General features: G+C 43.6%; 1 protein-coding gene across 3 annotated transcripts in view; it reads right to left on the bottom strand.

Moving 5' to 3' along the window:
• Nucleotides 1-23,146, bottom strand: part of sfswap (splicing factor SWAP) — a 54,433-nt gene that overhangs the window by 21,724 nt on the left and 9,563 nt on the right. For all 3 annotated transcript variants that reach the window (XM_008286774.1, XM_008286775.1, XM_008286776.1), the window contains 10 exons: nucleotides 20,946-21,171; nucleotides 20,607-20,707; nucleotides 18,379-18,517; nucleotides 14,131-14,389; nucleotides 13,618-13,770; nucleotides 13,341-13,434; nucleotides 8,372-8,432; nucleotides 7,432-7,535; nucleotides 7,221-7,350; nucleotides 2,167-2,363 (listed from right to left, as the gene is read on the bottom strand). In XM_008286774.1, the coding sequence (XP_008284996.1) occupies nucleotides 2,167-2,363; nucleotides 7,221-7,350; nucleotides 7,432-7,535; nucleotides 8,372-8,432; nucleotides 13,341-13,434; nucleotides 13,618-13,770; nucleotides 14,131-14,389; nucleotides 18,379-18,517; nucleotides 20,607-20,707; nucleotides 20,946-21,171 (1,464 nt within the window). The remainder of the gene's footprint in view (nucleotides 1-2,166; nucleotides 2,364-7,220; nucleotides 7,351-7,431; nucleotides 7,536-8,371; nucleotides 8,433-13,340; nucleotides 13,435-13,617; nucleotides 13,771-14,130; nucleotides 14,390-18,378; nucleotides 18,518-20,606; nucleotides 20,708-20,945; nucleotides 21,172-23,146) is intronic.

Genomic DNA, 23,146 nt, shown 5'->3' with positions numbered 1-23,146 from the left:
TTATTATTATTATTATTATTATTATTTTAGACAAGTATTTTTTTTTTTATTATTATTTTTTTTTTTGGGCCTTTGTGCCTTTATTGGATAGTGTTAGTGAGAGAGAGAGACAGGAAAGTAGGCTAGAAGAATGGGGGAGGACATGTGGGAAAGAGTCATGAGCGGGATTCGAACTCATGACCTCCACATCGGGACTGTAGCCCTGTACATGGGACGCCAGCTCTACCAGGTGAGCTGTAGCGGCGCCCAAGACGAGTATTTTTTAGATAGGAACTATCATTGGATGGATCAAGAAGGCCACAGAAATCAGGAGGCGAGCCAAAGACACCATGAACTATGATGCTGTCCCACACATGGGACGCTCTCCTGCAGAGACCACCGGGCGGCAGGAGGTGTGGCCTGTCGGGTAAATCTGACAGACTGCCAGGCGGGTCACGCCTCCAGAAAACCACTAGCTGATGAAGACACATCACCACAGACGTCAGTGATGCTTCTGAGAAAGACTGAAGCGACAGTTGAAACGTGTCAAAGAAAAAAACAGCCCCTATCTAAAAAAAAAATACTCATTGTCTGATAAAAAAAAAAAAAAGAGAAAGAAACCTTATACCTGCACACAAACTGATGGCATCTGCGACTACATTTGCACGTAAAGAATCATCAAAGCATGAAAAAACAAGAACACATAATATCCCATCTGGTGCTGCAACGTCTGACATGCTATTTAAGAATTATAGCAAATTAATAATGTTATTAATTTACTCAGCAAACCTCTTCTTAGACAAACAATTTCAGTCCAAGTTAACAACAGCCAACACTGGCCCTGACCTCCTTGTGCATGTTTAACAGCCCGACGTAACCAGACTGACGTTTCACTTCTGTCACTTTTCTTTTGCTGCGGCTGAGCTGTTGTTGTTGTTTTTTTTATATATTACAAAAACCCTCAATGACAATGTCACCTCAATCAGTCACATTGTTTATATTCATGGATTTTACCAAAAAGAAAAAAAAATGGCAGAAGTAGTTTTACAAGAAAAATCTAATTTTCCAAACTTCGGAGTGGAAATTAAAGCGCCTGGTTTAAGGTCGGCTGGTTGCATGAATCTGCAAGAGGAAGTGTCAGAGTAGGTCTGTATGCATGTCAGCCATGTTTGTTATGCTCTAAAATAAAATATGAGGATTTTGCATATTGTGGAAAACAGTGGGCCGAACTACCTTGCTATAAAAAAAATGAAATTAGAAATGCTGGCTGGACATCAAGTACTTTAATGAGCAAATAAACAACTGATCCAAATAATTAAAAACACGAGCTTCACATGCAGTCAGTGGACGGCATGTCTGCACAGGAAGAACTTTGAATTCAGACGCTAACAACCATCTTTTTTGTTCAGAGGTAACGCATTTTCACGCAGTAGACACAGTATTTTTCCTCCAATATCAATGTATAATCCCATCCATCCATCATCTCTACACCTTAATCCTCACTAGGGTCGTGGGGGGCTGGAGTCTATCCCGGCTGACTCAGGGTGAAGGCAGGTTCACCTGGACAGGTAACCAGTCTATCACAGGGCTACACTTAGAGACAGACAACCAAGCACACTCACATTCACACCTACGGACAATTTACAATCACCAATTAACCTCAGCATGTTTCTGGACTGTGGGAGGAAGCCGGAGAACCTGGAGAGAACCCACGCTGCACGGGGAGAACATGGAGACTCCACGCAGGGTGTCCTCACCGGGACGTGAACCAGCGACCTTCTAGCTGCGAGGCGACGATGCTAACCACTGAGCCACCTTGCAGCCTGTGTCTAATCCTATTTTACTAAATGACAGTGAAGTGGCTCAGACCACCTTCCTGGCCTCTGATTGCTAGATCACATCACCAGGAATTAATATCTGTTAACGACATTAGAGGGTCAACATGTTTTCACCCTTGAAGCTGCCGTCCAGAGCGAAGCAGCTTTTTGTTTTAATAAGAACCTAATACGTTCTCATTACAGTCTCTTTACACTGATGCAGCTCTTCAGATAAAGCAGTCTGACCTGAAGTGACATTTTAGCTGAACTAACATTTGGGATTCTACTTAAACACATATAGACACACAGTAAGTCTATATAGTGTAAATAACAAGAGGCTCAACGAGACCTTCATCAAGCGTTCACTTACCTCCAGTTGCGCGCAAGAGTCGAGCTCGGCTCTCTTGGCCTCGGGCTCTCCAGAGAACGGGCCGCGGAGGGTCTGCAGGAAGAGCGCTGCCTTCCTCTTCCTCTCCGCCTGTAGCTGTTTCTCCTTGGACTCCTTAGAAGCCTGGGCCAGCTTCTCCCTGGCTGCGGCAGCGAGACGATCCTCCAGTTTCTGCTTGGCTGAGGGCAGAGAGATGAGAGGGTAAGCACAGGGAATCGTAGTCATTGTCGTATTCACCACGGCTAGATACGCCTCCGCTAAACGACGGTAAGGGAGGAGCGTCTGACTGGAAACAGAGAGAAGAAGGAACGCTTGTTTCTGTTAACAAATAACTTGAAAAGAAACAAGGGAGACGAGAGGAGGTGGGAAGGTACAGATGGAGACATGAAGACAGAAACAGGAGAAAAAAAAAACAAAACCAGACAAGATGAGAAGTGAAATCACAAGCAAGGAGGACAAGATGATACGAGTCATTTTCCACTCTCTCCGTCACATCTAACTAAGGTGACGTCCGCCTTTCTCTGAGCTTCCAGCTGCTGTAGATGAACAAAGTTCCTGCTCCAGAAGATAAGGCCCGACGGAGTCTCAGGTGACACGTAATTTCGTGCAATTCAAAGGTTTACAGAGAAAAAGCGGAGTGGGAGGGAACATGTGGGTGGAGAAGAGAAGACAGACATCTGAGTGACAAAAGGAGTGGAAATAAAAAAATAAAGAAAAACGCTTGGTTTGAGAGATGAGGAGAGGAGATGAGGTGACGGTAGAGGATGGATCGGTGAGGAGAGCGCCAAGAGTGAACCGGAGAAACAGAGACGAGACGGGGAAGTTTAAAGCTTGAGGAAAACAAGTTGTTCTAAGTTATGCAACCGCTGGGGTTACTGTTACTTCTCCGGGTTAAAAATAGGCCGGCTGCCGAGGAGCATCACATCTGAGTACAGTGAACAACAGCCGAGTGGAGCAGAACCCACGCTGAAGCCCAGACAGTGACGGAGTCCTGGCTACACTGCTGTATTTATGGACTAATGTGACCCAGATTATCATCTATTTGTCCAGTGTGTCTATTTGGAGGCTGCAAGGTGGAGCAGTGGTTAGCACCGTTAGCGCCTCGCAGGTAGAAGGTCGCCGGTTCGCATCCCGGTGAGGACACCCTGCGTGGAGTCTCCATGTTCTCCCCGTGCAGCGTGGGTTCTCTCCGGGTTCTCCGGCTTCCTCCCACAGTCCATAAACATGCTGAGGTTAATTGGTGATTGTAAATTGTCTGTAGGTGTGAATGTGAGTGTGCTTGGTTGTCTGTCTCTAAGTGTAGCCCTGTGATAGACTGGTTACCTGTCCAGGTGAACCTGCCTTCACCCTGAGTCAGCTGGGATAGACTCCAGCTCCACCCCAGAGAGGATTAAGCGGTGTATAGATAATGGATGGATGGATGGTAAGTAGTTTAAAATACATATAGCAGAAGTTCTGAAAATAAAATCGCTCAATCCACTGATTAGTTTCTATATATAAAACAATTATTCACTAGAACGTTGCAAACAGAGTCATTATTTCAGTCATTCATCAAGAAAAATGCCAAATAATCTCCAGGTTCAACTGCTTTTCAGTTCTTTTTATGAGACTAAATTAAAAAAAAAAGTATATGACAGGTTAATTATTAAAGTGACAGGCTGATGGCGAAAAATAATTAAATTTTATCATAATTGAGGACGGCAGTGAAAAGTTGTCAAAGAAGTGCTGAAGTTTCATCTTTTTAAGCTGAACTCAAACAGCTGCTTGTTGTCACATCCAGCCAGCAGTCACCGTGCAGCGGTTTTTTATTTTTTTTACCCCCTCGTTCGGTGGTGCGTTTGTGGCCACCTGTCCGGCTTTTACTCTCCTTTTAGCTCCGTTTTTGGTCTCCGCCAACTCCTCGCGGGAACATCTGGCTCTTTCGCTCGCTGTGAACTCTGTGATTTGGTGCTACGTGGGTAAAGTACAACGTGTTTTTAGAGTTTTATCCGCCGAGAGCAGATCTCAAAATGACATTCGCTGCATTTCCACCTGGGTTTCGGAGTCGGCTACGTTTTTGGGAAACGCAGAGCCGGGGTGCCACCGTTTTAAAGCAAATGTAGGTGAGGGGGGGGAAAACAAGTTTACGTAAAGCTTTCAGTCCAACAAAATATGGATTTTGAGAGTTCATATCAAGATAGAAGATAACCAAAAACCCTCTGTGTAGTGTTTTTCTTTTTAAATATACTGACAGCAGCAACACGGCTGACTTTTTCAAATAACAAACTTCCTTTTTTCTGGTGGAACAAAAGGGTAAATGCACATTTGCAAACCAGAGCTGGACAGGTTCTGCTTTGGTGGAAAACACCCTGAAGAGAACGGCGACAAAAGAACCACAGAGAACCGAGACAATGAGCTAAAACCTCCATGAAGCTGAAGAAGTTCTCACCTCGTTATACATAATACTGCAAAAAGTTAGCATGTATAGCTGCTTACAAGCCAAAAACATGGCAAGTAAAGTAAAGGTCAGCGAGCCTGACAGTGTCTACAGTACAGACAGCATCTATGAGTGCATTTCCTACCATCTCTGAGGAGATTCCAGATGCTATGCGGTATTTCAAATCTCGCCGCCACCGCAAACATGCACATCCACTTGGAAACAATTTAAGCACTTATCACTGGAAACTGCATTTGGTCTTCGTGGCTGTTTTCCAGCCCATCAATACGGATTAGTGTTCCGCCGTCTGCCACAGATTCTCCTGCTATCTGATCAAGTTAGGCCCGCTGACTGACAGCCACTTTGCCGCACAGCAAAGCCAATTCAAGTCAGCTTTTTATTAGGCTCTTCCAGCCTCTTTCTCTGGCCGCCTGTCAGCTCGGAGAGAGGCCATTACACTCCGAGACTGTTCCGCTGAACCTAAACAGGACCTGTCACCCCCCTCCCTTGATGCTGAAAAGCAGCGCATTTGTCTTTGACTGTCTGTCTGTCTATCTTTTCAAGCTCTATTTCACAGCTGTCTTTCTGGTCTAAGGAAGATTATTACACTTCTGCTTTAACCTCCCGGAGCCTCGTGAAATGCTGAAATCCGGAGCCTTTAAAGGGCCTACGCTGTCTCCGGGACATCTGGCTGCACAACTGACAAGAGGACTGGCACCTCGATCGTGTAACGCCGACGAGCACGGAGGCAGACGTTTGCTAGAACAGGCTTGTGCTCATCAGGAGCCATTAGAGCAACCCCTCTCCGACCCCGTTAAGCTACTTCCAACAATCCAATGCAGCCGAACAGCCACTTTCTTTACAGTACGTGCTTAAAGAACGTTATTAAAACAAAGCATGAGCGCGACAAAGGAGGCCACCGACGTTGATTTGTGCGACACAGACTTCAGTACAAACCTGACAGAACAGAGATTTCTCATTAGGAAGAATTGATGGAATATTGCATTTGGTCATTTGCTTCATCTTGTGAATTATGCATCACGTCTTTCATTTCGGAGGCTTCAAACGGCGCCGCTCACGTTATCGGCAGCAGCCATCGGCGCCGATCAGCTCATGAAGGCGAGTTGTGGTTATTTCACGAGATGAAAAATTTTTACAACTTTGATCAAGACGTCCGGTTAATAAGGCAGATCAAACAGATTATTTATAATCCCAGTTATTGTTTTGGCAACTTCTCGTTGTCACTTTTTGTTTGACGGAGGATTGTTGTTTATCTGCTGCTTTGTGATCATTCAACAAGGCTTAAAGCTGCCCGATTTCTTGGAATGCAAGAGGGACCGACTGCAGGTTTTGCAGGTTTTAAAATAAAATAGAACAGAATAGAAATGCTTTATCTATCCCACACCTGGGAAATTATCTTGATATAGCAGCAAAAAACAAAACAAAAAAACCACCAAATCACAAAAAATATAGTGAATTAAGTTTATAAAAATCAAATATTCATAATCTGGATGAATACATCCATCATCCTGTGCAATATTTCTTAACTCTTTTATTTCCTTTTATACATTTATCCTTTTTTATGTTTATATTTAACTGAGCAATTTTGCACTTTATTTTGTTTTTGTGTTTTTTTACTTGTACTGAAAATAAGAGAAGCTCTTCACTCCTGTTGTACACTGTATCATGACAATAAAGGGCATTCATTTATTCGTTCATTCATTCATTCATTCAAAATAAAAGAAAGAGGGCTAAAATTAAATACTATTAAAAATACACTAACTGTACAAAACAAAGCACGTCACAGAGCACAGAGCTGAGAATGCTCTCTGCCAGACGGAGGCGAAAAGTATATAAAAGGTCCAATAAAACAACTTTAACTGCATCCAGTTGAAATTTGCTTTAGAAATCAATACCCACTGACACGTAAAAACGTCTGAATATTGATGCAGAAGTGGCTCTAAGTTAGAAAATAAAATGCATGAAGCACAAAATGCAATATTTCCTCCAGTTTGTCCAAACTGTAAAATGTATGAATTATTGTTATATATTAGGTTTGTTAATGTAAAGTTACTGAGGCAGCTTAAAAAGACCGAGCAGAGCCAGCTTCCTTTATCCACGACCAAACAAAAGACACAAAAACAGAGAGGATACGTCTCCATTACGACGCTGGGAGAGATGCATGGTGTTGTTTACTGTACTACATTGCTTGTCCCTTACTGCAGCCCGTTGAGGGAATTTATAATTTAGACTTAGCGGATTTATTCATCTCCTCTCTTCCCCATTCCTTTCTTTCTTTTTTTTTCTTCCCCCACCGAGCCTCCCAGGAAGCGACTGCGTGCCAGGAGGTGTGACAGAGACGTCTTGTAAGCACCTGCACTTATTTACTGACACCGAAGCTAAAAATTCAGCTTTGGCAGACTTGCATTAAATCATCACGGAGCGTCTTCAGCATCCTGTCAGCTGCACAGGCAGAGTGAAGCAGACGAATGTTTGACTGCTCCAACATGATGTCTCCAACTTAAAGGCTGATTATTACAAACCCACTATTATCCTTTTTTTCTGCCAGTGCTGCTTAATTAACACACAAAGAGGAACAATGCTTTAGGTGTTGTGTCACCTTGTTTTGCCTCCAGCTCCTCCAAACTGAGGGATGGTCTTTTCTCCTCCGGGGTGCTGACTGGAAGAGGCTCCTTCTCCACCAGCTCGGCTCCTCCCATCACAGCTTCCAGCCCCTCCTCTTCCAACAGCTTCAAGCAAAAATAAGACAATTTATTGTTAAATGTTTCCTATCAACTAAAAGTACATGTGAAGCAGAAGGTGAAGCAAACCTTGTCCTCGTCCGAGTCGTCATCCAGCCGGACTCTGTTCTTTTCCAGTGGCAGCATGTCATTTTCTTTCGCCTTGATGGCAAAACAGATGGGGGCAAACGAGGCTGTAATGGCACAGAGAAGACAGAAGGACACTCAGAGCAGGTCGACAGCTGCATCCCGGCCTCACCTCCGCTGACAGATTCAGAGTAAAATTGCAGGAGAACCGTGAGGGAAAAGTTCAAGACGAGGTAGAAAGCAGAGGCCAGAGGGAAAGATCAGGACAGGGACGGTGGGGATATAACAGATGACTGAATAGGACGGAGAAGTGACAAAAGGAGCCGAAGGAAAAGTTTATGAAACAAGGAACAAACAGACATACAGGCACAAAGACGGGCCCGACAAGGAGACGAGACATTTCTGCTTTATAATGAAATATCTGTGCTCCAGATGAAAGAGACGGCATGCCCCACTCCCTGAAGAAATAACCTTAATATAGGACCTTGATCCGTATTGTGGAGGGCTGAATAGTTTACTTGTGTACTACTCCGACTAGTTATTAGTTTCCCCTGGCCTGCTCCGTCGCATCCCAGCCGCCTTGTTTGAATGCACGCCTTCATTTGCATATATGTGCATGTTTACGGCTCCCGCCAGCGCCGTGGTAAGCAGACTCTTTCATCTTTTTCAGAGACATTTCTGGCCTGATATCGCCAAATATGAAATTGCCAGCATAAATACCAACAGACTGGAAGGCGGCTGTGCATAAACAGCGACACGCGAGACATATTCACATATACACTTGAGCAAATACGCTCATGCATACTCACACACGCGCCACCCAAAGGCTTTGCATCTCATTTGATGAAAGAATGAACTTCAGAAAAAGAAAGTGCAAGAAGCCGTGTGTTGTGTGCATTTGATTTATTTATTTTTTTAAATTTTTGTGTTGCCGGTGTCCTACCTTTCGCCAGCTTGGAGTCCTTGGACTTGTCTGAGTCGAGCTTATCGCAGTCATCTAAGCTCTAGATTAAGGAAGAGAGAGAAGAAATCAGCTTTTGTGTCTGTTGTTAAGGCCACATGGTTTTTGTAGCCTGATTATTTTTGTCTTGCGGTGAACCTACAATATGGAGCAGAACCCTGACAGGAGACAGATGGTGCCGAAAATGAGATTTCACTGAAATCTGCATGCCTTCACTTTTACACGATGTACTTCTACGGTGAGTTGGACGTACGGCGGGAGTACGAGAAAGTTTTTTAAAGGCATCGAGGAGAGCTGGCTGCCTTTCTCCTGTCAGTTAGTTTGGTTTTAAAGAAAAAAAAAACTCCTAATTTAATTGGATGAGTTGTTAAAAGGAACCCCTTGTACAGCGTCGGTGCGTCTTCGCTCGTGACACGTTTGAACGAGTCGCTCCTTTGCATCGGTTTCCATGACATTTAATTATTCATCCGCAGGGATCCGACCGCGGTTAAAGCTAAACGTGCCCCTGCTGCGTTGTGCTCTGTCGAAGAAACAATGTGGAGAACACTATGGTTCTGGCCTAACGTTTATGTGTCTGTAGAGGAAGCAGAGAAGCATGAACAAAAGAGGAAGCGTCTGATGAGATGATTTTTCTTATGGTTTGGGTTCGGGAGGCGGACACCCTCTCAGGTTAAAAACGTTCCTGTTTGATAAAGCTCATAGTTAGGGCTGCTCGGAGTCATCTGTCCCTTAGTGATGCTGCTGTAGGTTTAGACTGCCGGGGGGACTCCCATGATGCACTGGGCTTCTCTCCTCTCCTCTCCTCTTTATATATATGTGTATGTATGTATATGTTTCTATAGTTGCCTATCACCATTACATCTGACTAACTCTGTGACTCCCCCCGAGGTTCTCCTGCACCTGCTCTCTCTGTGGATGTCTCTGGATCCGGAGCTCCTGAACTACAGCCGCTGGCCTCACCTTCTGCATCCTGCTGCCCCACCATGATGCCTCCTGTTACCTCCACCAACCACGAAATGGAATATTTCATTGGTCCATTTGAAATGGAGGAACAAAAGGACAATAACTTCTAATAACTTGTTAAACTGTAAACTAAATTTTATATTTTCATCCTACATCCACCCAACTGGTCGAGGCAGATGGCCGTCCCTGCCTGAGCCTGGTTCTGTCGGAGGTTTTCGGTTCCGTCCCACTGTTGCAGACGGCTGAAGCTTATAGGGAATCCAGATGTTTTGGATTGTTGGGTATTTCTGCCTTTGTTAAGCGCTATGAGATGACTTGTTGTTGTAAATATGCGCTATACAAATAAAATTGAATTGAATTTTAGTTTTTAATAATAAACTACAGTCACGGCCAGACAAAGGGAATCATCGGCTTGTGTGCAGCAGGAGTCGCTCCAGACGAGTCCACATGCGCCTCACAGGAGAACACACCTCCTACCGGACCGCCACCGAACCCGAATCGAGGCAGAACAAGCAGCAGATTGAAGCGAGGCGCTGTCGGTGCACCACTCACTTCTGTTTAAAAAAATTATGGAAATAAATGAAATAAATGAGCAGCACAAACCCTCTAATTTAACAATGCATTCGTTTTTTAAAAGATGAACTACTGCGGTGTATAATCAGCAGATAATTTGTGTGGGCTTTTTTTTTTTTTCACCCCCCTCCTCATTTTTCTATTAATTTTCTGAACTGCACTCATCACAACATGACCTGCTGTATTGTAAACTACACTGAAAACAAGCGGCTTTATACCAACATTTATCTGCACCCTTTAGCTCTCTGGGTATTCTTCTGTGATTATTAGTTAAAACTCGGATGAACTCCGGCGATGAAGCAGCAGAAAGACGCCTAAAATCTACATATAAACATGCTGCTAATGAATCGCCGCTTATTTTTCCGAATGGTCGAGTGAACGTCTGTATTTGAACGATTCCTCTGTTCGCTCCCATTTACTCGTCTGGAAGCGCAATCAGTCGCTCGCATGGCTCTCTAATATCCCACTGTATGGTCTGTTACTCTTCGCATCAGCTAAATATCGCCACAAAGGCCCTTTAAAACGTGTGCACGGGCCAGATAACCAGCCAGCCCTCTGTAGTATTACCTGTGGCAAAAGTGCTCTTAGCTGCCATCCCAAATATGAAGTACTGACGAATGAGATGGAAAAGTGGTGATGAAGCCAGTGCCACAGGAGGGTGAAAAAAAAAAAAGAGCCCTAACCTCATGAGATACCATGTTTGAAGAACGCTTCAAAGGCAACTTCCTAGTATTCAGCTGTAATTGAACAGTGCTTTCAACAGTCAAAGCGCTTTTCCAACACCCCAGAGAATAGAACTCCTAAAAAACTCTGACAATCAAAGCTCGCGGGGAGAAGAGGCGGGACGGAAACCGTTCGAGGAAGACTTCATTTGGACAACGCAGGAGTTTGATCGCACCTTTAGCTTAGCTTTGACGATCCTACGATGCGTCTACTCGTCTGGTAGGAAGTCATAAGCTTTGCAGACAAGGATATTTAAAATAAAACAATGTTTGCTGCAAGTGAAAAATACAAATTTCTGAATACTTCTACACATAACCTGTATCTGACCCAGACCAAATGAATTAAACTTTCCACTTTGTTCCCAGATTTTTTCCAAAAAACAAAATAACGCCTGCCGAATCCCAAAACACACGTCGTAGTCGTTATATGTTGTTTATAAAAACTGTCACATTTTAATAACAGATGCAGACAAACACAGAACATTGCACTTGACGAGGCTAAACTGACTGGGATAATCTGACAGCAGAGGGGATGAAAGCTGCCGTGCTGCACATCCTACCTAAGCTGATTCAACAGTGAACGTGTCAGCTCGTCTCCCCGATACATTATTCTTACAAATTTGACTCCACAATGGCAAATCATTTATCTCTGAATGGATAAAATTCAATCTTTCGAGCCGGGAACGCGCTTGTCAGAGCCGCACGGAAGCTGCTAAATGCCACCGAAAAGGATAAGACGTTATTTTATGTGTTTGAATGATAAAGGTGTTCTCAGAAATGGAGCAAAAACTTAAATGAGACGCCAGAGTTCAGTTTTAATCACGAGTTCAATCACATGAAACCCAGCGTAAATCAGCGAGCGCTTATGAGAGGAATTATTTTGGTAATTTGGACTATTTACAAAATACTTTACATGAAAATGTCATTTATCCTCCTGAAAGTTCAGCAGCTTTCTAACATTTTATTGCACCAAAACAACGGAAAAGTTGCTTACTTTGGCAGACTTTCTCACTTTTTCATCAACCATTAAACTATAAATAATCGCACCGACGTCGAGCAGCAATATCTGCATCCCATTAGCCGCAGCACAAATCACTAACACCAGGCAGATTTCTTGATAGAAAAGCCAAGCTGCTGCTTGTTGGAGCAGCCTGAGCCGCGTCATAATGGGCCACACTTCTCTGCACTCTGACAAGCTAATGGATTTGATTCGTCTGAAGACAAATCACTCCTTAGAAAACTCGCTCACTTCTCGCCTTTCTTTTCTTACAAAGCACGCTCACAAAAAAGAAAATCGTAACTATATGCAAATATATAAATAATACACGTGTTGGCTTTCCGCTCATACGTACGGCGCCGTCTATCCTTCCATCAAGCTATCAAATCGCATAAAACTCTGCTGTCTGAGAGGATTAATGGCTTGGTGGGGATCTGACTCGCAAACAGATGTGGGAAAGTTTAGCTGTGAGACCTGAAAAAGCCTCGAGCTGAAGGAATATTTCATTTATGGCAACCGGGAAAAGATTCGGCGTCATTTCAAGATTTTAAACGAATAACTGAGACGAGGAAGACGTTACCGGGAACAGGAAAAAGCACCTCAGAGCCTCAAACGTCTTAAAGGCAGAAACTGAGATCGGATGATTAGTTAAGCTGGAGTGTTTCTCCGTTTCGTATTGAGAAGGTTGGATGTTTGACAATCCTCTTGACATTTACTCTTATTTCAATATTTCAGGCCAGGATGTCTTTAATTTTAGCGTAGCAGCAACAAAAAGTGTAGTGAATTACTACTTGTCTTATTCTAAACCTGGTTTGCAAATGCTGTTAAATGTAATAAAGGAAAGAATGGATTCAACTAAACATCAAATGCAAACGTCGTGCAGCACGTTAAGAACCAGAAACGAAGCTGTTGTCCAAAGCAGACGTCGTAATCCGCCGCGAACCGCTTTAAGAAACACAAGCCGCAGCTTTAAGACAGATTCTCACGTTCCCATAACTGGAAAACCTGCAGGAGGACTTTAAACATGCTGCGCGTGCAAGACATCCTCAAAACATCATAAAGCTTGAGCTGATCTGCAAAGAGCGGCGGATGAAAACTCCAGAGTAGAAAACCTTAAAAAAAAAACAGCTGACTGTGAAGAAAGTGTTTCTGCAGGACAGCTGTAGTGAGTTTAATATTTGATTTTAAATCCTACAGAGTGTAACGTGTGTCCCCAACACAGGACATGAATCCCAGAAGATTTTCTACAAATGTGTTGTACATGAAAAGCTCCATTCGCGACCCTCTAACGTCATCAGATGTGCAGTTTTTGTTCTTTGGGTTGAAATGAGGAAAAAAAAATGAAGCCGAAGCTAATTACGCTGACCTTTCTTTGTGAAATCTTTCTTAACCTGTCTTGTGAAGCTGCTCTTCCCCAGCGTCGGTGAGAGCAACGCTGCTCATGAGCCACATGAGACGCTGGGATTTATACGGGTGCTTTAATTATTTACGAATCTGTAGCAGCTTCGATGTTAATGGCAAAACCGCGGCTTTGTCTAGGAACCGTGTTTATTACATGGATTCTAACGGCTGTGTGGTGAGAGTGAACTGTAGCCAACACATGCTAGCATCAGAAATACTAGATTTGATTGAAGGTGATTGAGACGGTGTAGAGGAAAAGCATACACACATATATACTGTATGAAGCAGATAATACCTCGGGGAAGCCTCTTCCTTCCTTCTGCATGAAGTAATTCTTCTTAAACTCGTAATAGGTGTTGTACTGATGCCAAGACTGCAGAAAGTCAAACCTACAGTGGACAGAAAGGAGAACACGTACTGTATGAGCCGAGAGGTGAGCGCCCCATAAAAGATGAGCCGCAGGATGATGAAGAGGCTCAGCGAGTATTTGAAGGCAAAGTTACTGATAAGAGTCTCTAAAACCCCGGACCTGATTGGAATGACAGATATATTTCTGGCGTAGGAACACTCACCGAGGATCGTTCTTGGCACGGACGCTGGCCTCGAACTTGAGGCCGTTCCTGGCGACGTACTCGGCCAGCTTGTCGATGACGGGCTGGATGTCGGGCGGCGGCGGGATGATGGCTGGTGCTGTTGTCGTGGGAACTTGAGCTTCGGCTTTTGAGCTGGTTGAAGGTTAAGATGTGACGAGAATTAAACTGAACTTCACCTTTTAAATCTGTGTCCTTTGGTTATTCTTGTTCCTAGCTACACTACGGTAATCTCTCATACGCTCTACTGTGAAAACATGTGGTCAAGGCAGAGACAATACCACTAATTAAGCTTCTTAGTTTAACAGTAAAAAGCCTGATCGAGGATCCGTATCATTATGCTTGATCAAGGTTCTTGAGGATACTGTAATTAAGAGCCCATTAAATCCTATTCATCTTAATTAATTTCTGATAGAGCAAAATTCAATTACATTTTTTTTACAACATATCAAAGCTATCACAGAGCATTGTGCGGGGACGTCCATGACACCGTACCTGGTTTCTGGTAGACTTGCCGCCGGAGCAGCAGAGCTGGTGACCTGAGAGGGGGCTGGTGATGCCACGGCGACGGTGTCAGCGGGGGCGGCCGCCGTCGCCATTTGGGGCAAAGAGTCGGACGAAGCAGGAGGCGCCATGACAGTTGAGGGCATGTTGTTGTAGTAGGAGCTGGCGTCTATACCCGGAGGAGGCGGGGCTAAGCAGAACGATCCGTCTGGCAGCATGTAGTACCCGTAGTACATCGCCGCTGCGTTCGCTGTAAACAAAGCGAGAGGTTAAATACCTCCCAGACACTATTCAAACGAAGGACAAACAGTTGTGTTGGTTTCAGTGGGACGTGTGAATGAATCCGCGGCTTTCTGTTAGTAGCTGGGGTGAAACTGCTCCGCTTTGTACATGAATAAATGGATGAATCGGTCTGCTTTTGAATATATGGACACAACATGGTGCAATCCACTGTCAAACTGCTGCAACAGCTTTAAGAGGATCCCATTTTTCAGGTAAGCCACTGAACTCTATGCCTTCAAGTGTTGGGAGGGGGGGGTTCTCTTGTGTCCATCCCCTTTAATTGTATGTTTTTTGAATTAAAAGATTATTTACTAATTCCAGACTCTTGCATCATTCAGTCATCCTATTTTAACCTCGGTGACCAACAGGTCAGGGAAAAGTCTGGATCCTGTCACACCAGTCCTGTTTATAAATAACACAAACGCCACATTTCTGCTCAGCCGCTGTGTTGAAATGAGATTTTTGAGGCAGGGGAACTGGGAAAGCTGGACAAAGACCCTTTCTGACCACAGTTGCTTTTCAAAGTTGCCCTCAAGCCCCCCGTGTGTTTTTCTCTTTTGATATAAATACGAGAAAGTTTAGTTTTTAGATGCAAAATTTGCATCTAAAAACTTTCCAGCCGCTTTCCTGTTGTTCAAATTACTTTGCAATAAGTTTAAGGAATGGAGGCAACAACAATGTGGTTACAGGGGTCAGACCCGTGAGCTAAGCGGTGTAGCGCTGCTCATTATTTGGCTGTAAAGGGCCTCTTGTTGCTGAAGCTGGCTCAGCGCTGCGGTCGCTCGGCGCATCATGTCGTCCTGTTCCCTGTCAAGCTTTGTTTTTATGTCTATTTCGCCAATTAATTTAATCGGCAGGGGGACAAAAAATATAAATCAACACGCGACCTTTGCGGAGGAAAGGTTATCTTTCCTATCATTGGGTTTGTATTACAAAGACCATTTATTAAAAGCACAGAAGAGGAGGAAGGGGGGGGATGGAAATAAATGGTCAGTGTCAAAAGTGGAGACAGTGTGATATTAACACATTAGTCACTGGACTGGTCGACTTAAATGACACATCCAATTTTCTCTCGTCAGGAAAATGGAAAACCGAAGCAGGCATTTACAAACTTGTCATGTGATAAGGGATAAAGCTTTAAGACGTACGAGCCAGGAAGTAGATTTAGTTCAGACAGACGGACGGATAAATGATCAGATACGTTTCTTCTGGACAGAGATATAACCCTTTTTTTCTAATTCCATTTGAAGTCGAGCTCGAGTCCTTAGAAATACGGGACATTTAAGCTTTTTCTATACACACTGGTGCAAAATTTGCAAACTTTAATGTAAAAAACTAATAACCCACTTTATTAATTTCCTCACTGTGGGATTAACAAAAGGCTTATCGTATCGCTGTTCAGCGGACTTTCATTTTGAAGCTAGCTGCTTCCTGACGGGTCCGACTGTTAAGTCTTTATGCCCATTAGGGTTGAAAGAAATTATTATATAAACTAATTAAGGGCGGCACAAAAGAGGCAATGGAGCAACTTACTACCCGAGCTCTGCACCAAGCGTCATAGGTGACAGAACAAAAACAAGAGAGACGGCGTTCTTATTGGACCGAGCCAGAGCCCGGCTACATGGGTGGGCAAATTAATAGCCCTCCCCTGTCCCGAGCAGCAGCAGCAGAGTCTCGACAGCATTAAACAACTAGGTCATGCACAACCAATTTAAAAACATCAACAGGCCTATTTCAGTAGCAAACATCGGGTCAAACGGCAGCCTTTACGAGCGGGATGAATGAACTCCATTAGGGCATGAGGGCAGCCGGAGGCCAGAAACCACAGCTTTAACCGGGCGCCTGCTCCAGACGAGGACGAGCACATGTGTGGGATGACTCTGTGGTGCAACCTAAAGTCAGTGTGAGGCATCTTGAGTGAATGTATGTATTGTTTCCTCCCCTTCTGTGTGATAATATGACTTTGATCAATCTTCTTCTTAATCTCACTCCTGTGTGCTTCATGTATGAGACTGATGGAGGCGTAACAGGAGCCTCAGACCTATAAGTCATCCTCCTGCGGGTTTCTACAGCAGCCTCACACAATGCCATTCATCAACATCTAGGAGGGTCATGACTGCAGCTGTGGATCTCCTGCTTGTTAGGCCGACGTGTCCCACAAAAAAAAAAAAGACTTTAACATTTCATGTCGCACTCTAAACTTTTTTAGTTGAAAGCATTTATTACTATTTTAGGGCCCGGTGTGAGTCGAGCCTCATGTATATTCTGATATATTCATTTCATTTAATGCGTGCATTTGTCAAAAGCTTGTGAACGTGCGGCTGCTGAGAGGGACTGTGTTAGCTGTGCTTTAATGTTTTAACGCACCCTGGTTTGAGCTTACAGACTCTCCACGAATTAATATCACCGCCGATGAGTTCCTCGTATCATTTTCGACACACGAAACAAAAGAAAAAGTCTGAGTTGTCGCTTTAATGTCGGGTTTCTGACTGAAATGTCACAAAACACAAACGTCTATTTAAGTCTGACCTGGCTCAGAAGTCCGGTTGTGTGCGGATCGATCTTTGAACTATTTCAGGTCAGCTCCTCTGTTTTTTCCGGCTGGTTACATCTGCCCCGGAGTATCTCTAAACTCGATATTACCCGGCTGCTGAGGCGCTGACAATCCCTTTACATTAATTATGGACCACGGTCAGCATTAGTAGTGAGGAATTGTGTTGACAGCTGTAAGTTGTCGAACACCCCGAGCAATAAATAGTTCAACACCTGGACAGTACAGCAGGCAGGCTTTGAGTATCTTTTACAAAATCAAACAGGAGCGAGCATACGGGTCTAAGGCTACGTCCTCACTAGCGCTTTAGCTCAGTTTCAGGATAACCTCTAGCGCGATCATTCACTTGGCGTGTCGGCGTAAACAGCTGCTTTGCTGTAGAAAACACTAGAGAAGAAGAAACGTAAGGCCAGAGGTTTCTGTAACAACAGCTGCTAGCACTGACAACACAATCAACAGGCTAATCTGTTATCAATAATAAATTAAGAGCCAGTAAAGGCTTGTGTCTTAGTTTTCCTCCTGAGAGGGGTCATGTACCAGCAGTGTGATAAATCAAGGCGTGACCACAGTGACAGTAATCAGACGGCACATCGGGTGTCTCTGTGTCAGTTTCTTAAAGTTTGTTCCGGTCCGGACTAAAATGATGTCCTGGAGTTTTAAAAAAAGTCTCCTAAAACTCTGGAGTAGCAGAAGTTATACATTTAAAAATGTAAACGTACCATAGACTGTATAAAAGATGGACATAGCTGCCGTGACGTCACCCGTTGGTTTGTGCACTGAGAAAATGAAGCCAGGGTTTTGCTACTTCCTGGTTGACATCTTGGATTTTTGGAGCCAGTGACGCAAAAATCGTCGGAGGGGGGCGGAGCCATAGGAGCAGCGATTGGTCAGACGGATTGAGAGGCGGGCCCTCTCTGCCCCGCCCACATTTACCGCCTTCTGCTCGCTTCGTCTGGATCGTCGCTGCCGATTGTCAATCAAGCCAGCCACGCCCCTTGCCCCGCAAAATGTGGACGATTTTTTGAAAATTCAGTATTGATTTATTTTCAGATTGGCCACCTGATCTCTGGATTTGACTGAAAACTAATACGAAAAAAATCCTGAGCTGTAGGAATGCAGTATTTCTTGATCTGCGATCACTTCTTTTCCAATTCAAGTCAATGGGAGCCAGGGCTTCTTGGAGCCAGCAGCTAGTGGACGTAGTGATATTGCAGGTTTTTGACACTTCCGGGTTGGCTTCATTTTTCAGGGCCGGTTGCTACGTCCATCTTTTATACAGTCTATGAAATGTACTGGTGTGGATGTGGCCAAAGAGCAAAACAAAAGGAACTGATGAAGCATAGATGGAAGTAAATGAACCAGATCAGCTCCAGTACTGAATAAATGTCATATATATATACACTCACGGTCTGTGGCGTACTGCGCTGGTGTACTGGCTGCAGCTTCCTCCGGCTTGGTCGCCACTGCTGCGGTGCCGTTCCTCTCCTGTCGGGCTTTTCGCACAAGAGCTGCCAGAGGATGATCCGGGTCCATCACCTTAAGCGGCTGCAGAAGAACAAGTGTTGGTGAGAGTAACACATCACACAATTAGGCGGCGTTTCTGTAAAAGCAAAGCTCAAGCAAGTGAGATCACATTGCAGGTGTATTATAAGAGACGAGCCATTTTTCTGTAATAATATGCGCCAAATATTCGAGCTCTCTGAAGTCAGAAACCATGAAATCGGTATTTGAATACAGTGCAAAAAAAATTTAAGCACAACTCTGCAAGAAATTGTGTACAATCGTCAGTGCCGCATGAGCGAGCTGCAGAACTGAAGAGTCAACCCCGTAAAATGTGACAGGAGAGGAAATTTCTCATGATGGGAGGAAATAAAAAGGCCTCTTACTAAAAGGAGCTCATTATTTTTCTTTAAAAAAAAGACAACCTTCCATTCTGGCTGCTGGGAGACTAATGGCTGTCCTGACAGGGCACATGAAAGCAGCAACAAAGAGCTGTAACATGAAGTCAGGGAAACAGAATATAGCTGTTGTCTATTAGTCTCATTAACAGGCATGGGCAGCACTGAAGAGATGTAAAAAAAAAGGAATTTCAGATGTTTTTTTGCAGCGTGCCTACACAGTGTTATAAAAAAAAGAGGATGCGGTTTTAAAGGAGTAGAAAATTATGCATCTAAAATGTTGAAATAAACCTAAACATTTAATTCCTGCCTCTCGATTGAAACGACAACAAAAGACACAGTTTGATGACACTGTGAAGCAGCAAGGAATCGTGGGAGCTGTCATTATCGCTGCTGCCAATCAAAACCCGTCTGACGTGACTCAGGCAGAAATTAAAGCGGTTATATAAAGTATTGGTATGATTAGTCGTGTGGATTCATGTCACTGCTGCAACTAGCTGATGCTAACTGGAGTTATCAGGAGTTGACGACCCTTACAGCTAGTTGAGACAGTATTGATTATTAAACGGGCCTCGGGGTTAAATTATTAAATACCGGAGGATCAATTATCAGTTTAGTGGTTGGTGCTGGAGAAATTAGAAACATTGATTTCCTCTTTTTTTTTGCTACAGTAGCGTTATCTTGCACATTTCATCTCACCAACTCCCTTCTAACGCGTCGAAAATACATTTTCGCTGAGTGCGAGGGGCGGAGCTAGTACTCGCCGCCACCGTGCAGCGTGCACACATATGCTGCTCAATGGCAGGGAAAAGTAAAAGTTCAACAGCATGCCTACAGCTCGCTAGTCAGTTCCGAAGTCGTACAAGAGTTTTGCATGCGAGACCAGTAACACGATCAGTCTGTGGAAACGTCCAACAAAAGTTCATCACTTGCAGGCAAAGAAATGATGAATCTGACAGCCTGGCTCATAGCTGATCTCTTGTTAATCTGTTCATGTTATGTATGCAAACAGCCTAAAGCACACACCATGAACTGAATAAACTATACCAAGATGGGTTAAGCCGATTGTTTAGCTACGGGTGTGTTCATAGGTTCAGCCTGTTGTAGCTGTAATAGTAAGAACATTTTATGAACCGTCGCTCAGAAGTTCGTTGTTGATTTGGGGGCTGCAGGCAAACTGTCGTGCTTCATTTTAGTCCTAACAGAAAGTTATGAAAGAAAAACTCTTTACTTTAAATGAGGGGAAAAAAAAGACTGGACAAAGAAATGCTAATGCTGTTCTTAATTTGTTTTGATAAGCGTATCGTCTCAGATCGATCAGCAGCATCGGTAAGAGTAGTAGCGCCGTTAAACTCTTAATACCCTAACAGCTACTGTGGCCAACACTATGTGGTGAATTCAATGGTTTGACAGTCCAGAGCTGTTATCCGAAGTTAGAACAATCACACTAAAACAGCCACGACTCATCACATGTGAGCAGCCATCTAGCTAGTTCGTCTCCTCCTTGTTCTACCGTCCTGTCACTGTTTTCTCCAGCAACGAGGGTTAAAATGGATGCTTGGTCTTGTCGTTTTTTGACGTGTTAATGCAGAAATATTCCACATTACAAGTTTAAGTATTAGATCAGGTTCTTCTTCCATTGGACGAGCAGAAAAATGTCGCCACACGAGGTAAACGGGGCTGCAGCACAACGTAAAGCATTTACTCCATCAGGAAGCTCCACACTGCATTCTTACCTTCACCAGCTCCTCCAGGCGAGAGCACTTCTTAGGCGCAAAGAGGCTGGGGTGGAGGTAGCTGCCGTCTCCGTCCTCGTCCGAATCGTCGGAATGAGATTCTGCAACGAAAAAAAAAAAACATTAAGGAAAAAAAATAATGGATGCATATGCGAACATAAAAGTCCCCGTTATAATTAATGCCAACTGTGAATTTTTTACGGCATTATTCTGCGCCGTTCAATCGCCCATGAAATATAGATGCATCAGTACATGACACATCTTGATTCTGCAAATTTTATGTCTGCATTAATGCATAACAGCTGCGAAGGAGTTCGGCGAGCGCTCGCTCTCGCTCACCCTGCGACTGCTCCGGCTTGCTGGTGGAGACAAGGTTGTATCGACCTTCCTTCATGGCCCGCAGGATGTGTTTGTAATAAGGGTTCAGGTAATGGTCGAAGCGAAGGAAGTCGAACTGGGAGTTGCCGGCCTGCTTCGCTTTCAGCACTATCTCAAACTGAGCCCCCTGCTGACACACGAAGTTGGCCGTCCTCTCGATGATGTTGTGGGTCTTGATGGTTGCCGGCTACAAAAAAAAGAACAAAAATGCAATTTATTCAATGCAGATACAAATTCCATGATTGACACAGTTTGACATTTGAAAAATAGAAAATGCCTCCTTTTTAAATACGCTTGAAGCAAGAAGAAAAACAAGCATCAGTGCCGTTAGATGACAGAACATTAAGATGCGACGCACAGTACGAACGGCTTTTTCATGCCAAGGACACGAGCCATTTTGTCTCGGAAGCGTTTCCATGCCAAGCACTCTTATTCTCATCGTGATGGCATTAATTCTGAATGGGGTGGAAATCAGCGGAACAAGGAACGGTCCATTATTCATTCATTATTGGTCGACTTGTGTGCTTTCAATGATTAATCATTGTCATTACCTAGAGAGTGCGGGGAAGGGGAAGTGCAGCCATCTTCAAAAGAACACACGTATCCCGTCACGGTGAAAGTCATAATAAATACTAGCTGGGCCAAAAGGATGCCAGTGACCGGCACCGACAGGCCATTATCATGTTTCAAGCTGCCAAGGACTTCCTGATGTACAAGAGCCCTTCTTGCTTCCATTTAAAAACTTTGCAATTAAGGAGGAAAAAAAGGATGAAATATCTGTTTTATGTTCATGGAAAGAATCCTCTCCTACACGTATATATCCACAGAGAACATCCTCAAAGTATAACATCTAGTTTATATTATATGTACATACAGAAAAGATCTCTGTCAACTCATGAGTTCCAGTCTGATCCTGTTGCATATCATCTCTCTGTTTACTTGCACTAAAACACCATTTCAATAGCTGAATAATTACAGCACCTCCATTAAAGTGCTGCGGCGCCATAAACCGCGTTTCCCTCGTAAATATTTGCCTCTTGGTACCTTTTTTGGTCTAAGATGCAACAAAAAGATTCTGTCAAGGATCTCAGACAAGAATTTCCTCTGCTCTCTCCCTCTCCTGTGGCTGGAAAATCCAATAAGCTTTAAAAATTAATAATGACAAATGAAGATGGCCCGAATCTATTCTACAGATAGGTATCAGGACCGGCCTGGGCGTACGTATATTAATGAATTAGTATTGGCTATAATGAAGCCGTTCTTTCATATCGTATCAATAATTTAAACGCACCAGCCTAATAAGTTTGAACCGAGGCCTTGAATATTTTCATTAAGGAGCTTATGAAAAATAACGAGTTTAAAATTTAGGCTACAGCTGCTTTTGTCAGACACGTATTTATTCAGCGTTTTGTGTCAGACACAGCGTCTGAGATAGCCAGGATTAAAAAAGTTGGACTGGAATTGGACCCAACAAAACTCGATAGTGATATTTCTAATAACACTTCAGAGAAAATTGAGGAAATGGACTAATAATAAATATGCACATCATGTACTGCTGCTGTGTCTGTCTGCACACACAAGAGTGTTTTGGCTGTTTTATACACAACTTGGAAGTTTCCCACTTTTATTGCTTTTCGACATTGAATCTTGGTGAATATAATATAATATAATATGGTTGTTTGACAATCGTTTTCACAAAAAGACAAAACAGAAGTCTTCAAAGTAAATGTAAAATAAGTAACTTAACAGGCATTACCACCCTTTAAAATTACTTTTCCAAGTCAACACAGGTGCAGCGAGTCTGTGCTAGAAGTCACACAGTTACTGACACCTGAGGTCACCTGAGGGCAGTGGGTGTGTCTCAAGTGAATATAGTATAAAGACATCTTTATCTGCAGGGTCCAGTCACTAACAAATCAAAACCCCTGGTTATAACTACACCATGAAGATGGAAAAGAAAAGTCCAATCAACTAAGTGACACTGTTATTGAAAATCATAAATCAAGGGATGAATACTCGTCACTCAGTATACTTTGAAGTAAAGTTAAATCCATCATTTACATCAGTTACAAGAAGGAGACTAGTGAGGGAGGCCACCAAGACACCTATGACTCCTCTGAAGGAGTTACTAGAAGGAGACTAGTGAGGGAGGCCACCAAGAC

Source organism: Stegastes partitus, unplaced genomic scaffold (genome assembly GCF_000690725.1).
Source record: "Stegastes partitus isolate 25-593 unplaced genomic scaffold, Stegastes_partitus-1.0.2 Scaffold469, whole genome shotgun sequence".
Classification (NCBI taxonomy): domain Eukaryota; kingdom Metazoa; phylum Chordata; class Actinopteri; family Pomacentridae; genus Stegastes; species Stegastes partitus.
The sequence above is the reverse complement of the archived record's forward strand: the minus strand, read 5'-3'. Positions and strand labels throughout refer to the sequence as shown.